This window comes from Anticarsia gemmatalis, chromosome Z, assembly GCF_050436995.1.
Source record: "Anticarsia gemmatalis isolate Benzon Research Colony breed Stoneville strain chromosome Z, ilAntGemm2 primary, whole genome shotgun sequence".
NCBI classification, from domain to species: domain Eukaryota; kingdom Metazoa; phylum Arthropoda; class Insecta; order Lepidoptera; family Erebidae; genus Anticarsia; species Anticarsia gemmatalis.
In genome coordinates this window covers 2,599,407-2,624,161 of record NC_134776.1, presented here as the reverse complement: position 1 = coordinate 2,624,161, position 24,755 = coordinate 2,599,407, and the positions used below count along the sequence as shown (strand labels likewise).

The 24,755-nt window shown below is 33.5% G+C and overlaps 1 protein-coding gene across 10 annotated transcripts in view; it reads right to left on the bottom strand.

Annotated features, from left to right (window-relative positions):
• The window catches only part of Sh (Potassium voltage-gated channel protein Shaker), a 519,456-nt gene that overhangs the window by 333,481 nt on the left and 161,220 nt on the right, over positions 1 to 24,755 (bottom strand). For 6 of the 10 annotated variants that reach the window (XM_076135284.1, XM_076135278.1, XM_076135276.1 and 3 more), the window contains one exon: positions 10,627 to 10,776. The exons of the other annotated variants lie outside the window; for them this stretch is intronic. In XM_076135284.1, the coding sequence (XP_075991399.1) occupies positions 10,627 to 10,649 (23 nt within the window). In that variant the 5' untranslated portion in view covers positions 10,650 to 10,776. The remainder of the gene's footprint in view (positions 1 to 10,626; positions 10,777 to 24,755) is intronic. 10 annotated transcript variants of the gene reach the window in all.

Sequence of the window (24,755 nt, the reverse complement as noted above, 5' to 3'; positions counted from 1 at the left end):
CTAAAACTACAGTCTTCCTATTACTTCATAATCAAAATATTTCAAGTCGCAAAGCATTGAGTAATACTATTTCTTAAACTAATCCTTCTACTTATACCCAAAATACGTAATACTTTAAGGACGTTTTTATGGTGTCCATGACCCGGATAAAGGAGCCACAATTACCTCCATTAGACCGGGACACAGAGAGATCCGTACGCGAATGTATATACAAATAATTGTAATATTTGTCTTTTTGAATATGACATAACTATTTTGAACTATCGCCTTTTTTATAAAGTTTAACTGCTGAACTATTGAAAGTTTATAAAACTTCGTTAATAGACAATTATCATCAAATAAATAAATATATAGAACTAACGGCTTGGCCCGACTTTGTCCGGGTACAGTTATAGTACGCCGCGTTAATCCCATACCCGTGGCAAATTGGATTCTGTCGATCCCGTACAAACCTTGTTTGGACAATTACAAACACATTTAGAAAATAATTATTTAACTAAATGCAGTTGTTTTAAAGTTATGCGTACATACATTTCTATGAATAATTTTATTTTAAAAGTTGTCAAAATATTAGGAAGTGAGACGTAGGCGAAGCCATGGGCATATACAAGTGTATTCAAACTCACTCCCCTCTCGTAAGGAGAACCCATTCACGTAAATAGCCATTTCCAAAGATTTACGCCGCTTGGATGCAGATAAAAACAGAATAGTGCAATTCATTTTGTTTATGCTATTAACGCAATTTACATCATTGTTATTATATCTTTGGGTAATAAAAAAAAAACTCATTACTATCCACTACTGGGAAAAGTCTGCCGAAATGTGGGAGGGGTTAGGCCTTGAGTCCACCATGCTGGTAAAGCGCAGGTTAGGGACTACTTTGCATTGCTCCATCTACTACGTCAAAGAACTCTCAGAGAGACCAGCTTATAATGTATCTCAGTTGACAACTAGTGTACGTCAGATTGATAGCCACTGTGCACTACATTGCTGCTTTGACGTAACGTGTTAATCGCTATAATCTAAGGGAGAAAACCATGTACAGCATAATGGCTTTCAAACAATTGTCAACTGAGGTACACGCTAGCCCCCTAGGTTTTAACACAAGTGCTATTATTTATAGTTCCTTTGAGTAATATTAAAATTAATACAACTGCTATCAAAATATGTCTAATCGAGCGCCAAATGGGAAAAAGTATTTAAAGTTATCCCAATTACTGTAGAAGGTAATGTTCTCAGGTTTTGGTAGTCTGCCCTTCCTATATGACAGTAGACTCACACACAGTCTATTACATGATGCTAACATTGTAAATGAAACGTGGGTATATCATGTACAGCTGACAAATACCTATCACCGGGTAGAGCAATACATACATATATAAAATCACGGGTTTTACTAGAAGCCACGGCACTTGGTATACTCCTTTCAAACTTTCCTTGCTTCATTCACGTCCATTCTTCTTGCTTATATGCAAATAGGACAACTTATAATCAATAAAGTATTTTTTTAGTATATTCAAAGTTTTATACTTATTTAATTCTATGTTTCTATTCCGTGCTTTAGCACTCAGTTAGCTTATTAGAACTGTACAAACATTAAAGTGTGTAATTAGTGCCATCTTTTGTAAATAGCAGGTACTATTAATGGTTCTAGCTTTAGTATAACCAAACAATAAATTTTAAGTTACTCTTTATATTACTGGCCAAAATATCAGGTAGGTAGCGTCTTATATACATACATTACGTACTTTCCACTTATTGCAATACCCACAGCAATTAAAAGACACCTTAAAATACTCTAAAATAAGTTTAATTGGCATTCAGGGCTTTTCAGGAGAATTTCTCAATGATGCAAGCATTGTTTGTATAAAACATGAATAGGAATACATCCAGTATTATTGTTGGGCTCTCAAGTAACTTGAAGATCTCTACAACCCTTGAAAAATCACAAACGGACTAAACTACCATCACAGAACAGCACTTTAATCAAGTATTGCACTGTGAATTTATATTTTTTACTCTATGTTCCAAGAGATAAAGTTTAAAATACAATAACAGGGACTGGTGGTGCCCTCAATTCGTTTACTGCGGTACTTATAAAATACAACGGTGTACTATTCATGTTTCGCTTCCTATTCGCTAGATGGCGCAACAAGTTAAAAGATACGAGTTCTTAAACGTGCCTTTTCTTTTGCTCTTCTCGTAAGAAAGAAATAATAATAAAAAACTATGAATGAAGTTGGAATAACAATAAAAAGGACGAAAATATAGAAGAGGAAAACAAATTCACAGAAACGTAGTAGACATTTGATTTCACGGGTCATTTGTGTTACTACCATTTTTGGTTCGCGACATATTTTCTGCTAACTTTTTAGTTCATTACACCGGCTTTTTGGCAAGGTGCCAAATCTGTGAATTTCCCTTTTGACGACCTAAGCTTGGCCTTCCGTGGCCTTGATCTAGTTGTAAGGGTTTCTGTGACCCTCTGATAGGTGACATCACTCGAACTTTGTTAGTTGTTGCTTCAAGTTAACTTTATGGAGTTTGCGAACATTCATAACTATTGGTTATCTACGGAAGCTCTATAAATAACCCGGTTTCGATTATAAATTCAGAGCTTAATTTAGGTTTTATTTGATTCTCTTTGTAAAAATGCAATTGTTGATCGTGGGTCAAGCAAATTAGTAATTAGATTTTCGATAAAAATGTCTATAATGGCGCAAATTTTTAAATATACGACTCATGCAACACATTGCTACAGTAGGTACCATAAAAACATGAGTAAAAGTCCCTATTTTGACAATACTTAAACCTAGAAGAACAATCGGAATTACATAAGCAGGAGCTAAAATCCATTCACTATTACATAATAATTAAAACTTCAACTCCTACTTAATAAACCTGGAACATCTATTTATACAATTCTACGTAAATATGTATAAAAATATGTCTCAGAAAAATTGAAGTAGGTTTATAGAGGAACCGCCTAGACGGTGTCCTTCAGTAAGGTCAGGTGTGTAGTACAACTTACTACGAGTGTGTGTATGTGTGTCGTTGTATTGTTATACGGGGTGTTTCGTAATTCTTCCTTACAGGGGGATTACGCAACCACGGTTTATTAAAGAAAGTAGCGGTTTTTGTTCTGTGAAGATAGTAGAGTTTGTATTGTATTTTAACGATTGGGGTTTCTTACGTTTTCCAATACATATGTATGTGCCATACGTCTAGTGTAAAAACAAGTTTTTTTACGAATATTATTTAAATGCAACGTGTATGTAACGTTCAATATAATTGCAGTGGTTTAATTCGTCACCATCTTAATAGAGTAACATTTGAGGGAGGTGGGTTGGATTCCCACATGGAATTAATATTATTTTATTATTAATTAAATATATGCTTTCAATAAATATATGTCTTAGTTTTAATCATTTGTATATTTGGAGGAAAATTTTACCTACAATAATCATTAGGAAGATTTAAATCATTTATTTAATCCAAAGCTGATGGTAGTGGCAGGTCGATATAGAAAAAAAGAGGGACTCCTTTATTCAGCATAATGACATCTAAACATGATAAGGAAAACCAATACACAGTAGTGGAAAACCTAAACAGGCTTTAAAACAAAATGATGGTTTTTATAGTTATTATTTCTAAATACATGTTATTTGGTCAATATGCGTTGTTATTTCATACAAGATAATATTTTATGTTCGGCCGTATATGTCTGGCGTTCTGTTCAAGGTCTGAATATATTAGTTGAATGGAGACGTCTTTTTGTCCGACAATCGAGTGACGCCGTAAGAAAACTGCTCTCAAAGATGTTTAGGATAATAAAGAATATTGATTTATAGTATTGTTGAGAAGTTAGTCACGTTATTCCTCTAGGTGATGGCCAATTTATTACTATTGCTAATAGTTTTTATAGAAGGGTATTGTAGTTGAAAATTACATGTGTATGTTTCTATTTATCCAACCTTTTCTTCGGAGATATAAGTATAATTTCTCTGCATATTTGTATAAGTAACGACAAAAAATAATTATGATATCGGAATATTCAACCATGCATTTTAACGCGGCTTATGATTAACTCCCGGTTTCTCTGAGGTACATTTAGCGGTAATTAAACGATTCAATAACGTTTAAACTCATTAAAAAAAAACAGTTTGAATAGATAAACTACCGCTGAATGTTACCTCAGAAACCGGGGGTAAATAAGTTAGTTAATAATTACTAATGTCTGGCTATCCCTACGTATAATATCAAATTTACAAAACATCAAACACATGATTGAACACTTAAAACTAAGAAAATAGAACGCGTCATCATAAAATCTATTAAAAAAATCTATAATATTCTAAGTAAGTCGTGGTCACGTCATGTAACAAGCCCATTACTTAGAACTGTCTTTTTAACAACCGCTGTCCAACATAAGGAATAACGAACAAATCTATTCTATTTTTAATTAGATAATAGCTAGTTAGAAACCAGCCAGCATTTCTGACTGTCGCACTGACTACCGCCTAGACACGGCTGACAGCGTATCATTAACATTAAATTTCTTCGAAAGCTACATTAATACATGTAAAATCGCGACCTAGTTTAAACTTTCTGAGAAAATATTAAGGCACTTCACTTTACCTAGTGGTTTTATACCATTTCAATAAAAACGTTTATTTATAAATCTTGGAAGTATTTAATAGTAGCTGACCCGCGCAACATCGCTCACGCTTTTTTTATCCCTATAAAAATAAGTTTTCACAGTTACCAGAAGATAATATAAGCTTTCAAACATATTAAAAAAATTGAACGTATTATATTATATAACTATATCAAATACTTTGTACGAAGTTCGCGAAAATGAATGAGTTCCACATCAATTAAAACCAATACAATAGGTTGCATTCTAAACAATCTTATCCTACAAAAGTGCAAATCAAAGGAACAGCCAATTCCTTAATAAGTGAAATTGAACAAACGAATTCATTACTCGTTGACTTAGGTCAGGACTTCCAAGCCTTTGTCAAACACCCTTTATCTTACACAAAGGATGGTAAAGTCTGTGTCCACTAGACGGGAACAACATTTATGGAGACCAAACGGGAAGAGTTGATCAAATCAAATTATTTATTTGCTTCCTTAGCTAAGCTTTTTGCCCATCAGTGAGATAGTGATGGGTAACTTTAAATTATAGATGAAAAGCAGTCCAGTGTTTAAAATCTGCCTACCCCTATGGGAAAAAGGCGTGTAGTTCATGATGATGCAAATGAGATTATAATATGTTTCTAGGTCTAAATTTTAATAGGTCAATTTTTGCTATTTAATTTTGAGACATGTAGCAAACAGTAACTCAAAACTTATGGGACTTAACGGTTGGTAAAGGATCAGTGACTCTAGTCTTTAGCGCAGACGTTCCATAGATGACCGTTTAGTGGTATTTTAACTGAGCGTCTCTGTACTTAGTGTACACATTAAAAGTTGATTCCGTTCGCTGTCAGTTTAAATTACAGTAGTTAAGTTCATATCAAATTACTTTACTAGCAAGACCACTAACCATGAGAAACAACAAAAACTTGATCGATGTCTATACTAATATATTAAAAGTTTTTCTTTCTCACCAAAACAGCAAAACCGCTTAGGAAAAAAAATTGGCAGCGTAGTAAATAAGGTTCTCAAAAATTACATAGACTATTATCATCGAAATCGAAGACAGAGAACACAAGCTAGATAAACTACAAACACAAAACGTCTCAATTAACAAAGAATATTAAGTAGAGTACGTAATGAATACGGATAGCCCGCTTTCGTCCGACCCTATGGGAGCAGGGCTACTATATGTAAAACTTTGTGTTCGAACTCATTCATCAGCTTGTCAATTTGTGAATGTATGGAGCTGCAATTATGCTCGGTTGTGACAAAGTTTCGAGAGCTAAGGCCCTGAGCAAACTGTTACCGTTGCCAAATTACTGTAAATATTACATAGCGCGATTTGGCGTTAGTTTCGTTGTAACATTAGTGTTCTGTGGTCGATGACCTTTTATATTGAAGGTCTTGTGGTTAAGAGCTATGATAGCTGAGTTGTGATAGCTTGTATGATAATATGATAATAGCGGTAGAATAAGTGCCGATCGCGGTCAGTCAGTCAGTCTTGGGTTAAATTCCCGGGTTGAGTTAATTGATGTTAAATTTTCCAATTTCTGTTGCTATTAATACGAAAACACTCAAATGTAAAGAGTATTGTAGTTGAGTTTAAATATCTTTAGTAACAAATTTTTTAATCTGTGATTCATATTAATTTTTACCTACACTTTTTGTAATCACAGTCATGATATATTTATAAAAAAAATGAATTTTCTCTTACACCTTGACTTACAATCAAGCTATTGTGTGTTTGAGCTGATTTAAACTTAAGCGTGCGTACATGAATATTTTGTATATTTAGTAAAAAAAATATGATTAATTCGTAATAATATAATTAGGCAGCATGACCACGTAGTAACTTTGCCCTTTGTCCCGTCCAAATGCACTTCCCATTGATCCAAAACAGTTTCACCTTAAATTCCGATACTCTAAAACAGAACCTACTGGAAACCTTGATAAATTTCATTTGTCACTAACACTAGATCATGTCTGGAAGATTTTAGACCACCTGGCGTAGTGTTAATTCTATTCGTCACTATGGATAAGCTAATAGTAGACCGTCTCACTAATGGAAAACATGTCTATACGTATTAGGATTTCAAAAATCCGTTCTAACTAACTGGCCATTTTTTCGCTGCTATTTCAAACTGTGGTACTTGGAAATCTTTATTTTCTAGAAATTTCTATTTAAGGCAGGTCAATACGTATGCTTGTATGTTTTGAATATAGGTTTTAAAATGTAGGTGTTTCAGTAATTTAACATTATATTTAGGATAAGTGTCAGACAACGAAACCGGTAGATTAAGTGAGAACAAATGTGCAGCCACTGTCAAAATACCACCTTAAGATAACCGATACTTATTAAAAAGAGATGATTAATCGTCTTCAAAAGAAAGGGGAATCAAGCCAATGAAGAATAAGAAAAGATAAAGGCTAATTGTATATATTGGTGAGTCTGAGAGTGATAATTCTAACGACAGAAGGCGATGTTGATGACATTGTTAAGTTTGTGGCTAGGGTGGCACAGGTTAGAGATGATTGGTGTTAACAGGAAGACGTTTATATTGTGGGTAGATTATATTATAGTAGAACTGGACGATGAAAAACGGAACTTTGTATTTGAATTACCATTAAAAAAAAATACTCGAAATGTGTTGTGGTTCAACTAATCAACTACTATTGTAATTAAAATCTATATAAATCAATAAATGATGTACGATTCTGTTTTTCCAGATTTATTATCCAAAAGAAATTGTAACCATTTCTCTTTACAAAATTAAGGCATACTTCTAAAATATACAAAATTTCATCAATGTAAAATGATCAGACACAATGTGCCTTCAGCTTTAGCTCAAGAGATACAGAAAAGTTGCGTAATAAGGCTATTCCGAGCACGTGTCGTATGAGACCGGAATAAGAAGGAAACTCTTTCTTTCAACCGAGATGATGTGAACGTTTAATATAACTTACTTGTACGATAACACTTTAATTTTGACTGACCAATGTATAATATTATAATGTAACGAGTCTTGAATGCGACTGAAAATTAAAGGTTAGAATACCTTATTTGTTTACCCGACGTTTGACCTGAACAAATAAGGCATTTTCAATAACGTTTAAGACCCGTCACATCATAATATTATGCGTAGGTACAAGTCGTGAGAGTGTAAAATAGGTAATTGACCAACGTCTTTTACTGGGACGTTGAATTATTGGATCCACATTATATGCAGATAAGATAACACTTATATAGTACACCCTCGTAATTTATTATAATTATTGGCTTCCTAATATAAGTATTGTTACTAGAATGTTTAAATACCTGTAAGTCATCCATGTTACTTAAATAAATAAATAAAAAAATAAATTTCCTGCAGTTAGCCATGTAGATTTACAAATACAATTAACTATATCTCTATATCATCCGAGCTAGCTACTGTAAAGGATATAGAAATTTGATTAGCGAAATTAGCTTAGGTATAAATTCTAAAAATGTTTTTTCTATTAATCATCAATGTAAAATCAAAATAAAAACTCGATACGCAAGTGTTTTTATTTGTGCCAAAAAATCGTGTTATTTTCTACTTTTACTTAGTTTCTTTTGAACAAATGGACATCTCTTTAATAGATATCAAGAGCAATTAGAATAAAGAAATATAATACAACGATTTTTAACTACACACCATCGTAAGTAACTTTTCAATAGTCGGTTTCTTCATCCCAATACTGGTCAAAGGCTTTCCCTCATTCGGTAAACATATTCACAACATTATAATTGGCTTAATTAACACGCTCATTGAACTAATAATTATCAAACAGGTAATTTCTCCAGTTTACTAGGAACTAATATTCTTCTTCTCTGCATCATGTTGCATTTCGCATATGCATGAATAGTTTTGAATATTTGACCAAATATTCATTAGTGGCTTGGCTTGCATTCACTTTATATTTGCACGAAGTATAACATCAAAGAGAAATTAATCAAAAGTTAGTTCTTCATAGTAAATACTGTTATTAAGGTTACTTTAGTTTATGCATTTTAATGAAGCAAAAATATAATTTTTCGTGTAAAATAATGTGCTAATACTCGAAGCAGTTATAGCGGAGCGGTCTTAATTTCCGCTCCCTACGCAAGTGGTCCAGTACGCAAGGGGTCCAGAGCTCGAATTCAATGCAATGCATAAAATGGTAAAATAGGCTGCGCTTAAATTTAGCAAATAAGAAATAAATGTACCCTTTTTTATGCAATAGAAGTATCTTTGATCTTTTTTTCAAGTTACATGAGTATAATATAAAAATAATTCATCCGGTAAAGTATAAGAATGTGTGAACCCTGAGATACTTACGAATTAAAAAAACATGCGATTTCCTTCCGAAATGGAACTAGGCCACCGTGACAGACTCGCAGTGTTACCAAATCTCAGAAATATTTACCCCTGAACCTAAGTCAAAACCCCTCAATTTGCTGAGAATTGCCTCAATTTGCTGAAAAAAAACACCCCTAAAAATAAATTTCAAAAAATAATATATAACTATAGAAATCTATACATATATGTAAAATTGGAGTGTCTGTTTGTAAAATTAAAATAACCACTTTTTACTACATGCATATGAATATACACACGGTACATACAACATTACAACCAAAATAACAATTTTTAAAATTTTTGTTTGTTCCGTCTTATCTCTGAAATGGACTGATTTTGACGGTATTTTTGTTGGCAGGTAGCTCATGAAATAAGGAATAATGAAGGATACTTTCATTATACACACTAGATGTCATTCAGGCCGAAGTCATTCGATGTGTAAAAAAAATATTTTAATGACTATTATTGGATTAAATAGTACTATTATATTCAGAAAATTATATATTCAGAAAGCCCCTAAAAATACCCCTAGACATTATAAAGCCCCTAAAAAAATCCCAACTCACTCATTTACCCCCTAAATCTGGGGGGAAAACCCCCTTGGGAACCGCGGAGACTCGAGACTTAACTTTTCACTCCTTCCAAGAATTGACGTTTAATGTGGGACAGTAATGGGACTTATACAATTATAACACCCGGTTTCACTACTTCCAAGTACGTACCAAATAGTTTCTCATATGGAATTATGACAGCAGATTTCGTATATTTGTTGTCATTTTATCAATCAGATAGGATATGATACTTATTCATATACAGTGAAACTGGCTCTTAATTTTTTACTACTCAGAAATCCCAAGACTGGTAAAGGCAAACCAATTTATGTATAATCTAATTTTTAAAAGTGCATCATCTCGTATATAATTTACAAAAGTGATGCCTAAAAGAAAAAAAAATAGCACGTTACGTAAATGGCGAGTATATTCGGTGTAGAAAGCGATCGTAGCTGCAGTGCAACCTTGACCGGCACCTAACAGGATTATCATTAGCACTGCAAATTGCATTACGTAGCGCTGCTACACTTTAGCTACATTTAAAAGAGCTACGAAAGAACGATCGTAGAATGTTTGGAGGTCTACGGGTTTTGATTCGCGTTTGCTACAGGAAAGTGTGTACGGCTCGCATGTGACTATAAAGTGGCACATATTAGGAGAAGTTGCCTAAAATTTCTTAAGGCAATTTTAGATGTCTATTTCAGAATTCCTTTTCAAAGTATTTTTTAAGAATAAGAGTTCGAAGTCGAAGTCCAGTAGAGGCGCTAATCACATTCTCGTTTACAATTTCTCGATAGTCAGCCGGTTGTTGGTAGTCGATAGTAGTAGACAATCGAACTACTAAACTTAACAAAGAATACATCCAAATAAAGAACACGAGGAAAGATTTTTTTTCATTTCTCACGACTTGTACACATAATAATATTATTATAATGCAACGGGTCTTAAATGCGATCGAAAATTAATGGTTATATATAAACCTTATTTGTTTACCCGACGTTTCGATCGAATTACAAATAAGGTTTATAGTAGGTGGAAGGATATAACAGGGGTAATGAACATGTTCTTACATCAATATCAGGCGCAATCTCATGGCGACGCTCACAGGGTCTGGGCTAGGTCCGGCGCTGCGGCTGCGGCGGCGTGAACGACGCGTGTTCGCATCACTGTCTGACGATATTACGTGGTAGTATTCTGCTGAGTCCGATTCCGACTTGCATCTAAACAGAAAACATGCACGTGATGGTGAGAGTGATCTGGTTAATGGGTTTTTGGTGATTCCATACAGAAGTTATAGAGTTTGAAAGGTAGAGGGTAGAAAAGAAATGATATCTCTGCTTTGTTAGCTAGTTAGTAGAAGTTATATCTGCTCCACCTAAGGGTAGAGAATGCTTAGGAAATTGAGATTGCCTTTATACAAAGATGTATAAAAAGGCTCAAATAAATAAATAAAAGTGTGCTGTTGGATGATATATATTATATTAGCTGAGTCGGCTTCCAGACTCACCAGATGCAACTGGTTACCTAGTCTTTTACTTGGAGAGACTTTACTGTGAAATGTTATATATAGGGGAAAAAAGCGGCTTCAAATATAAAGTTCATAAAAATGTACACACGGTGCTGCGAGCCACTTCAATTATTTTTGGCGTGACACGCTCCCGCTCTGTATTACATCTATGGTTATAGTGTGAAAAAGCATCGCGGGATTTAATGAGCACAAAGTGAATGATCTCGTACAAAACATATGATGGTCAATAATAGGTACTATATCCCACAGTCAAAACTTGGCTTAATATAGACCAATTAATTTTGTGGCATTCCAAACATTAGGTTTTCAAATACTTTGTTTAAAATATTTACTACACATTTCCAATAATTATGCGATAATTTACAGCAACAAAAAATGAAGCCCTCGATAATATTTCTGTATGGGATCACTATTCTAAAACAAATGGGTCTCGTGATGCTGTCAGACAAATAATGAAATAGAAATCCATTTGTAAAGCATTTCGGAGCAAGGGCCTCCTCCCGGAATTAGGGAGTGGTTATGCCTTGAGTCCAACATGCAGGCAAAGAGGTGGAGGGCTTAGCATGCCAATACTAATACAAGACGATGTTTTTTTTTTTTTAACAGCTGTTGAGACCCAGTTGTTTATAGTTATAGCAGTGAATAGCAGTGATTATTAAATTTCCTAAAAACTATGAGAACGTTAGTAGCTAGATGTTAAACGTACGTGATCAGTTGCTCGTTGAAGCTGGTCTAAAATGATCAGTACCTTAAGCCATGTTTGCCTTATCAGTAAGGAATATCTACCGCAATTTATTTTAATTTGATATTTTTTTAAAATAAAATATATTCTTAATTAAACTGTAGGCATTGTTGATTCCTTACTGATGATATTTTATCAATTTCGTCTCTAAAACAAATGCAACTTTTGAAGCGAAGCGTGTGAAAGAGAACAAGTTTATAAAGTAGGTTATTTTAATCGCCTTTGCTAATTCGCGATGCCTTACGTCCATGCAGAAAGGCCCTAAACTGACTAAGAAAAATAGTATGTATATTTCTGGTTTGATTTTTTTTTATATTAGGCCGAGATTTTACCATTTCTAAATGAGTAGCAGCTTATATTTGTTAAGGTGGAATTTTGACAATTGCCTTCATACATTTGTTGTATCGTTAAAAAATCGACATTTTTCCATAAGCTATGAAAAATCCTTTGAAACCCATTTAACTACTTATAAACTATCTGTCAGACAACATTGCATAAAATAAATGTCGAAATTCCAAATGATAATTTAACTGACACTTATTCACAGGTAGCAAAACAGGCTTAGAATAAATTAATAATTGATACGATTTAATGCTATAAGCAAGAGATTATCCGTTAATGATTGATGCTAGCAAACCAATAGAGTGTCTTTAATGGATGCACCGTATTAGAAGGCTTAGCTATTAGGCTTATGCTTGACTGATCAGCTGGCTTAGCTACTGTTAATTTGTACCTCAAAAATATAAATCTATACTAATATTATAAAGCTGAAGAGTTTGTTTGTTTGTTTGATTGTTTGTTTGTTTGTTTGTTTGAACGCGCTAATCTCAGAAACTACTGATCCGATTTGAAAAATTCTTTCATTGTTAGATAGCCCATTTATCGAGGAAGGTTTTAGGCTATATATCATCACGCTACGACCAGTAGGAGCAGAGTACCAGTAGAAAATGTTACAAAAACGGGGAAAAATTTGGCCCATTCTCTCTTATGTGACGCAAGCGAAGTTGCGCAGGTCAGCTAGTAAAATATATTTTTATTTCGTTATTATATATGATTTATTAAAACATCTATATGAGTTCATGAATATAATAATTATTGTGAAATTTATAAAATGTATTCCTAAATATAGTTTTTATATGCCATGAATAAGTAGTGAAATTAGTAAAAGTATTTTTTTTGAAGAGATAATAGTATAATGTCATAGATCTCACATAGTTTTTGGACTTAGTTTAAGCTTAAAGTTAGTAAAATTAAGAGTCAAAAGAAAGGTGAAAGTATTGACAAAATCTATTATTACAACAAATATGTTTAAGTCATGAAATCAACAAATTCAATGTATTCTAATATATCAATTTACATCGCTATTGTAATTTTTCTTCTTTCACATTTCCTTGGAAAAAGTATGTGGTATAAGTGATATTGTTGCAAAATTCAGCAGGTTTAAAAAGTACTAAGGTGAGTGTAGACGTTTTTAGTTAATTATTTATTGTATTCAATTAAAGCTGCAATGATTTTGTGTTTAAACAAGCATTGTTATGCCATCTTATTCAAAGCGTGGTTTTATTACGTGATTTTATTTCTTTGAGCGTATAAATACTAAACGCATCTCACTTCATTACAAATCTAGTGATTTGAGCTCTTGCAAGATTTCGAGCGATTACCAGATTCTGAGCAGGTCCAATTTATTGAAGATGACATTTTTCTAGTATTTAAATGCTCAATGATAGGAAATAAATAGTTTTGCATGGTTTAAAATTGCGTAGTGATCAAGTGGCTGCAAGTATATTTTTTATTCTGATGACTATCTAAGATATCTAAGCTATCTGATGGCTATCTATTTAAACAACAGTGTATAAAGCTGTGATTGTTTTTTTTTAACGCGTGATATTAATTTTTATTTAAACAAACTAAGCTACTAATGTTGGATTATGCTTCAATAACAGATAAAAAGAGTAGATGAGTCGACACCGAATACAATATACGATTTTTCGATTTCGACTGGAAAATGGTCTGCAACTGTTTTATAAGCTTTAAGTGAATTTTTAAAAGGTTGTAAATGTGAAAATTGTAAGCTGGTGTTTTTACGCTCGATAGAAATGAATTTGTTTTAGTTCAAGCTATGATAATTTGCATGGTTTTAAAATGAAAATCTGTTGAAACTAAAATTGAATATACCTTTGTATCTGTAGGTTGCTCCTGGTTGTAGGTTCGATTCCAGCGATGAACAAACTAATTTATTAAAATTCTGAGTTAGAAACCCAGTTGATTACTTAAATTTGTAATTCAACCCCAAAAAAGTCACTTTCCACCGTCTGTCCCCTTGTATACTTGGATCTTTACAACTATGCCATGGTGATTTTTAATATATTTATTGTATAGATTGATTCAATAGGTATAAATAATATGTTACAAAATGTTAAAGGTTCTTTAGTAAAATAACTTTTTAAACTCAGCAAAGTAAGGGTAGTCCACTAGTAGACAGACATACACATATTCATACATAATATCACACCTTACTCCAATAAGATTAGGCAGAGACCAAAGAACGCTACTTGGTACGATCTTTACAAACTTCCTTTGCCTCAATCACATACAAACCAATTTTCAATATAGTACCGACATTCTTTTAGTATTGCTCAAATAATTCTCAAAAACGCAACTTTTCAATACCAAAAACGCTTCAGTCAGTCGATTTGTCGGAACTAAAAAACGAGTAGAGAATCTTGACCCGAATTAACTATTCATTCTCACTTGAAAACTGCGAGTGAGTCATTATCGTTTCTTGTCCTAGCTTCACTTACGAACTCTCAGTGAAAACGTGCCGTGGAGTGTTAATAACGAGTGTCATTGAATACATTGCTGTCTTATTAGCTATAGGTTTATGAGTTTTGGAATTAAGTGGTTAATGGTTGATGATGTTTTGGAAAAGTTGACAAAAGTATGCCTGGGAAATATAGATTTAGATAGCTAGTGTCAAGGTTGCACCTATAAATCATTTAGATTTTCTTGAATAATAAATACGTGTATACTTTATTTCACAAAAACTGCAGCCCACTTAAATGATTCGATTTTATTTATGCAAAAAAGTTAACCTGATAACATTAATTTTCTACAGCTATGAGGATTTAGCGTTTAAACCGTGTACGGATGTCACATTTCAATCTGAATTTTTGTATGAAAATATAATTTGAATTATTGATTAGTCAACAAACATTAAGCATGTTACATAACTTTGAAGTTAATACTACACAGCAGTCACTATTTTCTAAATTTTCTACGTTATTTTGTTATAAATATGCTCATAACCTATTTTATTTTAATTATTTCACGCTAGTTTGTAAATCCGTTTACAAGCATTAAATAACGTTCAATTTATGTATTTCAAATCAAAATTATAGAAAACAGGATTTAAAAAAATATTTAAATACATATTGCAATTGCAAATAAAAATAAAAACGGAAGGTAAAATTGAAATCAATCAAATAAATATAATCTCGTTACTCCAAAACGTTTTAATTTAATTCCATTCAAAAATATTTTGTATTAAACCGTTCAATTATATTCCCAATAGTTTTTCGATTCAGTGCTTTTAGTAATATTGCAATGTCTATCAATTTATGGGAAAACTGATTTGCAGAGCTGTTTTTAATTTGTTAAAATAACAATGTTTTTTATTTTTTGATCCTAATATTATGATGGATTTTAAATTAAACCCGTGCCCGTTTAATTGAAAGGCACAACTCTCCTTTTCCAGGAAAAGTTTAAAGGTAGGCTCGAGTCCACAGCGCTGGTAAAGCGAGATTGGATAATTTTTTTCAAGAACTATTTTATAGAACGGAGAAAGGTATCAATGTATTTTTTCTGTATGACCAAGTGATGGCCAAATTTATTGAAACCAGCCAACTGAGTAATACTTTGTTTATAGTGTCCAAGTGGGTGCATAGTACACAGGTCTACTTTCTATTCCATTACTTTCATAGCTCGATGAGACGGCTTAACCAACACGACCAGTGAGACGAGTGAGAGAGGTCAGGTGCAGGACCGACGCCGACGGCTTTAAGTGCTTTTCGAGGTACGGAAAACCAAGTGATAATTACTTCTAATACATACATAGCTTCGAAAAATCATTGGTAAGTAGCCTATAGATCGAATTAGTGACTATTTGTAGTTGGCTATCACCGCTGCCCTCCAAATAATATTTTTATTTCGTATTCATTAAATAAGAAGTCGACAAATAAATTGAACGAATAAACTTTTGTTAACATATAAACAGCAAACAGTTATTTTATTAACATAAAAAAATTATACTTTTATAATATAATTATGAGGCAAGTTAAATAGGTGCTTTTTCATTAATAAGGGATATTGGCTGTATAATTATCAACTCAATTAAGTATATTAAACGATATTGATAGCAACAGGATTAAAAATAACTAATTAATTATATTAAAGCTACTTTAAGCTTGTTGCGTTGACAGTCTGTGAACTTTTAATGAAGTTGTATATGGTTTCTCCATATATAAATAGCCTTTTGTGAATCTGACCTAATTGAATATCTTTATTTGTGTGTAATATTGTAAATTAATTGGATATTTTAAAAAGACGGATTTTAAAAATATTTTAAAAACTTCTCGCCACCTATTTGCGTCAGATTTTCCTTCCCTTTCTGAGTACTTTTGAAAAGTCTCTCCTCTCTGAACTGATCTGACTGAATAGTTTTAACAATACTATTCTGATATATATTGAAATGTTGATTTTATTTTTAACTGCAAATGGTTGGGTGCGAGGTAGTTGCATCATTTCCAATAATAGTAAACTAGCTAATCTGCTTTAAAGGAATAATTATATTTTATACATTATTTTTTATTTGGACACCTTTTCATTTTGAGGCATAAGTTTTGCTGGAAAACATAATTAAAATGTGTATTTTTTCATGAAATTCCTTTTTTTTACTAAATCCAATTTCATTTAAACAATCGAAGAGCAACAAATGTCATTTTAAGAAAGAACACTGCTACAAAACTTACAGCGTGTTTGTTTCTGAATTACTTCAGCGGTACAATACCACAAGACACAGTAAAGAATCAAAGCTACGGAGTTAGTGTTTTCTAGTCGCGCTAACTTTCTATACGGGTATTGCGGCTGGGGTGCTAATTTTAATGAAACCTAACATTTTGTGGTTAACATAATGTCAAAATAATTTTACAAAACGTTTTTTGTGAACTACTACCCCTTCTGATTTTAAAGGCCCGAAATTATCTGCCAAGCATTGCGTTTTACAATAGGAGCCTTTGATAAAATTTGAAAAATATTATATGAAAGCCTGTTATATATTATGATAATACATTTGACAACATACTGTATTTAACATCATTAGAAGTTGTTCCCAATTTTTTTATTTCAAATAGTAATTTAATACGACTTCTATACCGAAAACTTTTAAGGCGTAATGGCTATTGGCCAGTCATCGATAAGAGCAGTTTCCGAAGTAAAACTACTGGTATGAATGCATGCCGATGAGACCACTTTTCCGATGCTCAGTGCATTGAACTTTATAAGGATATGCACCGAGACCAATATTGACTGCAGCTCCATGCACATGTATTGGTGATTTACCTTTTACATATAGAATTATGGGATGAGTGTTCAATTTAAACTACATATAACGGTTCATTCAAATAAAAAAGTCATAGCAGTCATTAAGTCAAGACATGACTTAATGACTGTTATCTTCATTGACAATACCGGGATCCAATTTTATACGTGCGGTCCGATGCAAAAGACGCTCAGTGCAAATCACGTGGTGGAATATCCGCATTAAAGTTTTATTGTCCACTCGTATTAGTGAATGCTTAATAGTTTAATTATGTTTTTTGGTAACAATTAGTGGTCATTGAAGAGCTTCGGTGACTTTGAGAGAGTACACATTTTCATATAAAATTTTTCGTTAGCCAACAGGATATCGACAGTAGTAGAAAATAGCCATCTAGTTTTTTATGAAACTAGCTACCTCGCAAATTGGTCGTAATGAAATTAACTACACCTTGTATTGCTTTTTCGATGCATATGCTGAACGTCGTATTTCCGAGAGTTTATAACATTACGCCTCTCTGAACAGTAAGCCTAATGTGCTCGACAGAATCACGTACACGTATCGCTTCTACCGCATATTGCTTAAACGAGAATTCAACGAGTACACCTGTACAACGTTTATCGTATGAATAGTTATGAAATGGGACGGAATTATTTCACATGTAAGATGCAATTTACTGGCAAATGGAGACGTTTGAATAGAATTTGTAGTGTTGAAATGTAATTTTGGAATTGCATTCGGAGTGAGATGGGAAATGAAATTCAACGTGAAACAATGATGTGTGTTATTCTAAATGTGTGGTATTTTGGTACTGTAATTTCGGTAGTCATAAGTGAATGAAGACTGCTTTTGAGGTATATTTGCTCTTTGGTCGTGGTTCATATTCTCGAAATATTTGATGAAACCATTTGGAGCTTGTTTTACTTTTTAATTAAACCTTACTTTTCATGGGTGATCTTTTAGATCTCTAGCGTGTTTGAACCAATTATATTTTGTGAAAGAATATTTTAACGTATCTGACTGCCACATAAATTCTTGATGAACCTGAAAAATTCTGACATAATGATAAAGTGGGTCTTGTTTTACTTTATTTGAACCGAATAAAGTGATCGGAAATGTACGCCAATCATTTTATAAGTAAAGAGTACTGTTCGAATAATTTCTCATAAACTAAAACTACCTATATCAAATATTGTGGAAGCAAATCTCTTTGTCGCCGATTAATTATTGGAAAAATCTCTTCTTGTCCTAGATTTATTATTCCCCGTTGCATTGGGAATGGCATCGACATCTAGAACTACTTTAGACTAACTATCCCTATTCAGCAAATAGATCTAGAAATAGTATTGAAGTAGGAGTGAGAGATTTGTCTTCAGAGAATTTGTTACTAGGATTGTATCAGTTATTTGTATTAATAACATTGATTAAAAATAAATGTTATAATAAAAAAAAAATATTCATTTGACTCGTTCAATTTACAAAAAATCAAAATCAATTACCATCAATTAGGAAGATGGTCAAGAACTAGAAACAAACTCTTGGGGACTCTTTTTAGACGTCATGAAGTTATTTAAAACAATAAATACTGTTATCAATGATGAAGGAGCAATGACCATCCATTAGATTTATTTTGCTCAAAAAACATACTACAATACCACGTATGGTGTACCCAAAGGCCTAGTCGTATTTAATACATCAACTGAAAACTTGAAACGCTTATTACATTCATAAAAGACAGTTGTCAAGGAAGCATATCTCAACACAAAATGAAAAATACAGATTTTAAAACTGAGTTCAACTGAATGCAAATATCGACATATGTTAAAACAGCAGTTGAAAGTATTTTTGAAAGGAAAATACCGTTTGTTTTCAGAACATTTCCCGTATATTATTGTGTACCTATCATTATAATGGAATATATTCTGCATGCCATTTTCCAAAATACTTTTATTTTTCTGTTTAAATCGGAACAGTGTTTTTTTAATTAAGAGAGTGCCAGCAATTTGTGTAGTATTGCGCCAGTTGTTGAATATTTGGATGAAATACAATATACATATATATCTTGGATGTACCAAATTTGGCCTTATATATTGACTGCAAGATGATAGAATTTAGAGGGTTTGGTCAATATCGTGGAATGGACACACATATCACTCTTAGTTTACATATAGGATAGGCAAAGATCAGAAGCTTAATGCTGTGATCTCTACAAATCTTAATTATATATTTATGTACGGTTTTGTTACGGTAGTGTATTTAGTGTCAATATTGTTCAAGCTTCGACATGGCTTAATGACTGTTAACCTCATTGGACTCTAACTATTAACGTATCCATGAAACAGTGTGAGGTTCACCCAAAAACAAGTAAGTGGCCACCCATCCATTAAGCGTCAGCGCCAAAGGTGACTTAACCCATTGATCGTTTACCGACCCGTAAGCGCAACTGGTTTGAAGCGCTCTTATATTTTTGAATCATAAACTAATTAACTTCTTAACTAAATACAAATTATTGAATATCAACCATTAATATACCTTAGAAAGCTCGAACACACACGAAAGCCTTCGAAATGCTTTCATGACAAACTTCCTGCACAATAAGTCAACGCTTCACTTAACTTGATAAGGGCTTGATCACATTTGACGATTAGACGTTGTATACAAAAGCGTTTGATAATGATTATATTGTTACCTAAATAGATAATATATAATAAGCAGTGATAGCCGAGTGGTTTAAATTGACACCTCCCACGCAAGTGGTCGCAGGTTCGAGCCCGAGGCAACACACCAATGACTTTTCGAAGTTATGTGTGTATTAGAAATAATTATCACATGCTCCAACGGTGAAGGAAAACATCGTGAGGAAACCTTGCATGCCTAAAATTTGTTTAATACATTTATTGAGGGCATGCAAAGTCCCCAACCCCCACTTGGCCAGCGTGGTGGACTCAAGGCCTAACCCCTCCCACATTACGGGAGGAGACCCTTGCCCAGCAGTGGGACATTACTGGGGTAAAAAAAAAAAAAGAAGATAATAGATAATTATTATAATGTACCTACATTATATTGTATTGGGGTAAACCTGTAAAAATAGTTGTAAGGATGAATAAATAAATAAATAAAACATTAAACAAATACTTCTTATCTACTAAAACAAAGTTAATGAGACATAAACTTATAAGATTTTTCCCAAGAATGGTTGACGTCAGGCTTGCAGCCTGCTTTAATAAATCAGCCAAATTTCCTTGCAGCATGTATTAACAAGTAATACATTCTGCACCGACACTACGAATTAATTGAATTTAAGCCTAGGTAGAATTAAAATCATATATAGTGGACACTTAGAATAGGTCGGCACTTTCGACTCCAGGAGAATTTGTATTTTCTATAAACCTTTAACTTCCACTGCTGGGTTTCCTTTCCAAACGAGGGAAAACTACGGCTTTAATCAATAACACAATAAAATATCTTCGACTACCGGCTTATCGGCTTACCTAGCCTCGGTTGTTATAATACGTCTAATGTGTAATATTCCTACAGCGGCTATACAGGCTGGCTTATCGTAAGAGTTTGCACAACAGTTAGAGATCCCATTTATTCCAGTTTCCAAAATCAATAGCAGAAGGAGGAGGTCTGTGAATAAATCCTTCTATTAACTTATGCATACGAGTTATTTTTTAAAGTAAAATAAATAAATTTAACCCATTACTGTCCCACTGCTGGGCAAGGTTCTCCTCCCGTAAAGAGGGAGGGGTTAGGGTTATGAAAATAATTAATTAATTTTCTTGAAATAGAAATTAGTAGTGTTACACTGCAAATATTTGTAAAAGAATGAGAAAAATGTCGTCTGCTTTTTTGAGAGCTTATAATTTTATTATAAGTTACAAAAATGAATACTAGTTTTTTAGCCATCGCTGATCATATTGTAAAGATGTTTTAATTAGGTACATATTTAGATTAATTACGTTGTTATCCTTCGTAAACCTTGGATAAAATATGATTGTCCACGTACTGTTTCAAAAGCCAGTATTACACATTTTCTGTATCTCGTAGTGCAATTTACATTCGACAGGTCATCACCCCCGTGTCATCCCAGTGGATGTGTAGACTTGATTTCCCCATACAAATCTCATTATTCCATCACGCCATGGTGTTTGATGTCCGATCGAGTTACAAATTAGCATAATCACTCGTATGTATGTAAATCCGTTGACATGACATAGTCATAAGCTTGACCTGAATTAACGCAACACCTGTAGTCGTGTTATGATGAATGTGATTAATTGAGTGAAATGCATTAGACAGGATTTCTAATGCATATCACTCAATTATGTACCTCTGGACTTAAGGCCTGACCCTTCCCTCATTACGGGAGGAGACGCTTGCCCAGCAGTGGGACAGTAATGGGTTAAATTTATTTATTTATTTATGTACCTCTAAGATAGTTGAAGATAGGCGGTCGAGGAGCGACCGAAAAAATGACATACAAATTTACGTAGAACGTAATCTACGAGAACTGTTGTTTTTGGATTCATTTGAAGTATTGTGCGTTGATTTCGAACCAACGCGTTAATGATCATTTAAAGTTGGTGTGTATTAGAAATAATATTAATATAACGGGATAAAAACTGAAAACTGCCTTTATAATTTTAGTTTCAAATGTCGTTTGTTTCATTTCTTACGAAAAATGTCAAGATTATTCTACTCATACGAAAAAATAAAATTCTTGGAAACATGCCTTATGCACAATCCGCTCTCTCCAGTGTGATTTTAAAGCCTAAGCCACCCCTCACTTCAGGTGGTGACACTAGTCCAACAATGAGACAGTCCATCACTAGTCCCTAAATAAATCAACACCCTAGTATTGTTTCATAGGCAATATAAGACACTAGCAACAATTACTTCACTCCATCAGAAAGCAACATTTAATTTAAAAAGGCTTTAAACGCTCATCAACAAGTAACATGGACATCGTGGCGTAATTATTTCCTCCATAAACGCGATGGAAAACATCCCGGCTATTTGTTAGCGACAGTTCGCAGCCCGCTTTGTACAAACTTTATAGAAGTTTGTTAATATAACTATTTTTATATTTTATTGTGGTTATTGAACGATTTTTTATTATTTGTGATTCTGTTTGGTTTATTAATGGAGTGTTAAATTTTTAATAAGTATTTATTTTTATCCTTTACATACATAATATGTACGGATTATTGGCTCGTGGCTTAGATAACAACAGCCGTGCGAATCGATCTGTGAGGTTAAACTAAGCTTTCCGAGGTTGTTCTGTGGATTGGTGACCATCTCATACATATCGAGTTCCTCCGTGTTATGGAAAGCACGTTAAATTGCTCGGCCGTCAGTACCAAAGATCTTTGACAGTCGTTAACAATAGTCAGAAGCTTGAAAGTCTGACAACCACTGTTACCGAAGGGTATCGTGTTATAACCCAGGTAATTGGGTTGTGGAGGTCCGATAGGCAGTCGCTCCATATAAAACATAGGAATTTAGCTTCATCCGGTGAGACTGCAAGCTGACTCCAACATAGTTGGTAAGCCTAGGCTGATATGTAAATATATAAAATATTAAACGAAAACCTGATCAGTGCCTCTGGTGGCACTGCACTGGCACTAATTGTTCGTCCCATTTTTAATGACTAATTCTCGATATTTGATAGTACCAACTGCAGAAAATCGAGCTACAGAGATCTTCCAGTCTTCAGTTCAGCATATATTAAAATATCAATTTCAATTTAACAAAACTTTTCACACAGTAAACGAAAAACCACAAACCAGTACCTCATTAAACGAATGATATCAAAATCGCAATAAACACAAGATCAGTTGTCACGTTTCAACCAACACGATGCAGTTTTACAGCCATTTCGTCACGTAGGTCATTTCCCGACGTGACATACCTCATAATATAAAAGGGATTACGGTGCAAATAAACATTCAGGTTTAAATTTAACTCGCTATTTATAGGATTCAATGAGTGATTAAATTATTTATAGTGTCTTTATTTAGGTTTTAAAATTGTGTTTTAAATGTGCGTAGTTAAAACTAGCTTCTTCTTCTTATCGTATGGTTAGTGGTCAACCTAGTGTCAAAGTTGTTCAAGCCGCCCAAAGGCCTTTGACGTGGCTTAACGACTGTTATCCGGATTGACGACAACCGGGATTGACTTTTTACGTGCCCTCCGAAGCGCGAAGACCCCAGTTAAAAAACCACTACGCGGTCACCCATCTATGAAGTGACCGCGCCAAGATTTACTGAACTCGCAGATCGTTCACCGACCGGTGAGCGCAACTGGCTATGGGTGCCTCAAACTGGCGGTCCTGTATGATAAGATTTATGTACGGAAATGAAGCAAGAGAAGTTTGGATGGATTATAATAAGTGGTGTTCTTTGGAGTCTGCTTGCCACTGTGGGAAAAAGGCGTGAATTTATGTATTGTATATTATATTGTATAGTTATTTTTGGATTGGTAATATTTTTAGGTTCATAATTTTTGGTTTGTTTTTAAACACCGTGTTTGTTGTACTACAAAGTAGGAATATCCTTTGTATAATATTTCAAGAATTGTTGTGTTTTTTGCAATCTACGTTGACATTCTATTGGGCAAAGACATTTTCTAAAAACCGTCTTCTACTGTAGTACTTGCCTGTCTTTAGCCATATACTAGTTATGTGACAAAAATTTTCCAAAACTTGTACCTTATGCTATTTTTATCGAAAAATACGAATCTCTTTTTGTTTCTGATTCAACATCCCGGATACAGAGCTCTGACCCAAACTGCCCCAAAATGACTATTATTAAATAAATCACAAGAATACGTGGGACTCCACGTGTGAATCGAACCTACGACATCCGGCGAAATTTTTACACCGTCGATACCAAATAAAATAAGGGTTCTAATAAAATAATTGTTATTCTACTACGCATTGTGTAAGGGTCAGTAATAGATTAACGTTTGACCTTTGACCCGTTTCCGTTCGCAATCATTAACGCCTCAGGAAAGGTCAACAGTTATATTCAGGGTCACGCACTCTTAAATAAAAACCTTCGAGTAAATTAAACGAATACGAATTTTTCGGCAAGTGATTTACAATGAGAGAGATTTGCTGAGTATGGATTTGTAGTTTTGATATAAAATACTTATTTTATTATCTTCTCGCTCTTTTTGGAGGGAGCAAGCTCAAAGGAGCAAGCTCCCCAAGGACAAAAGCAATTATACCGGTTAGCTAAAGCTAGAGAAATTAATGGAAGGGACATTACGAAAATAAAATGCATTAAAGATGAGAGTGGAAAAGTTTTAACTGCCGATGAGGATATAAAAG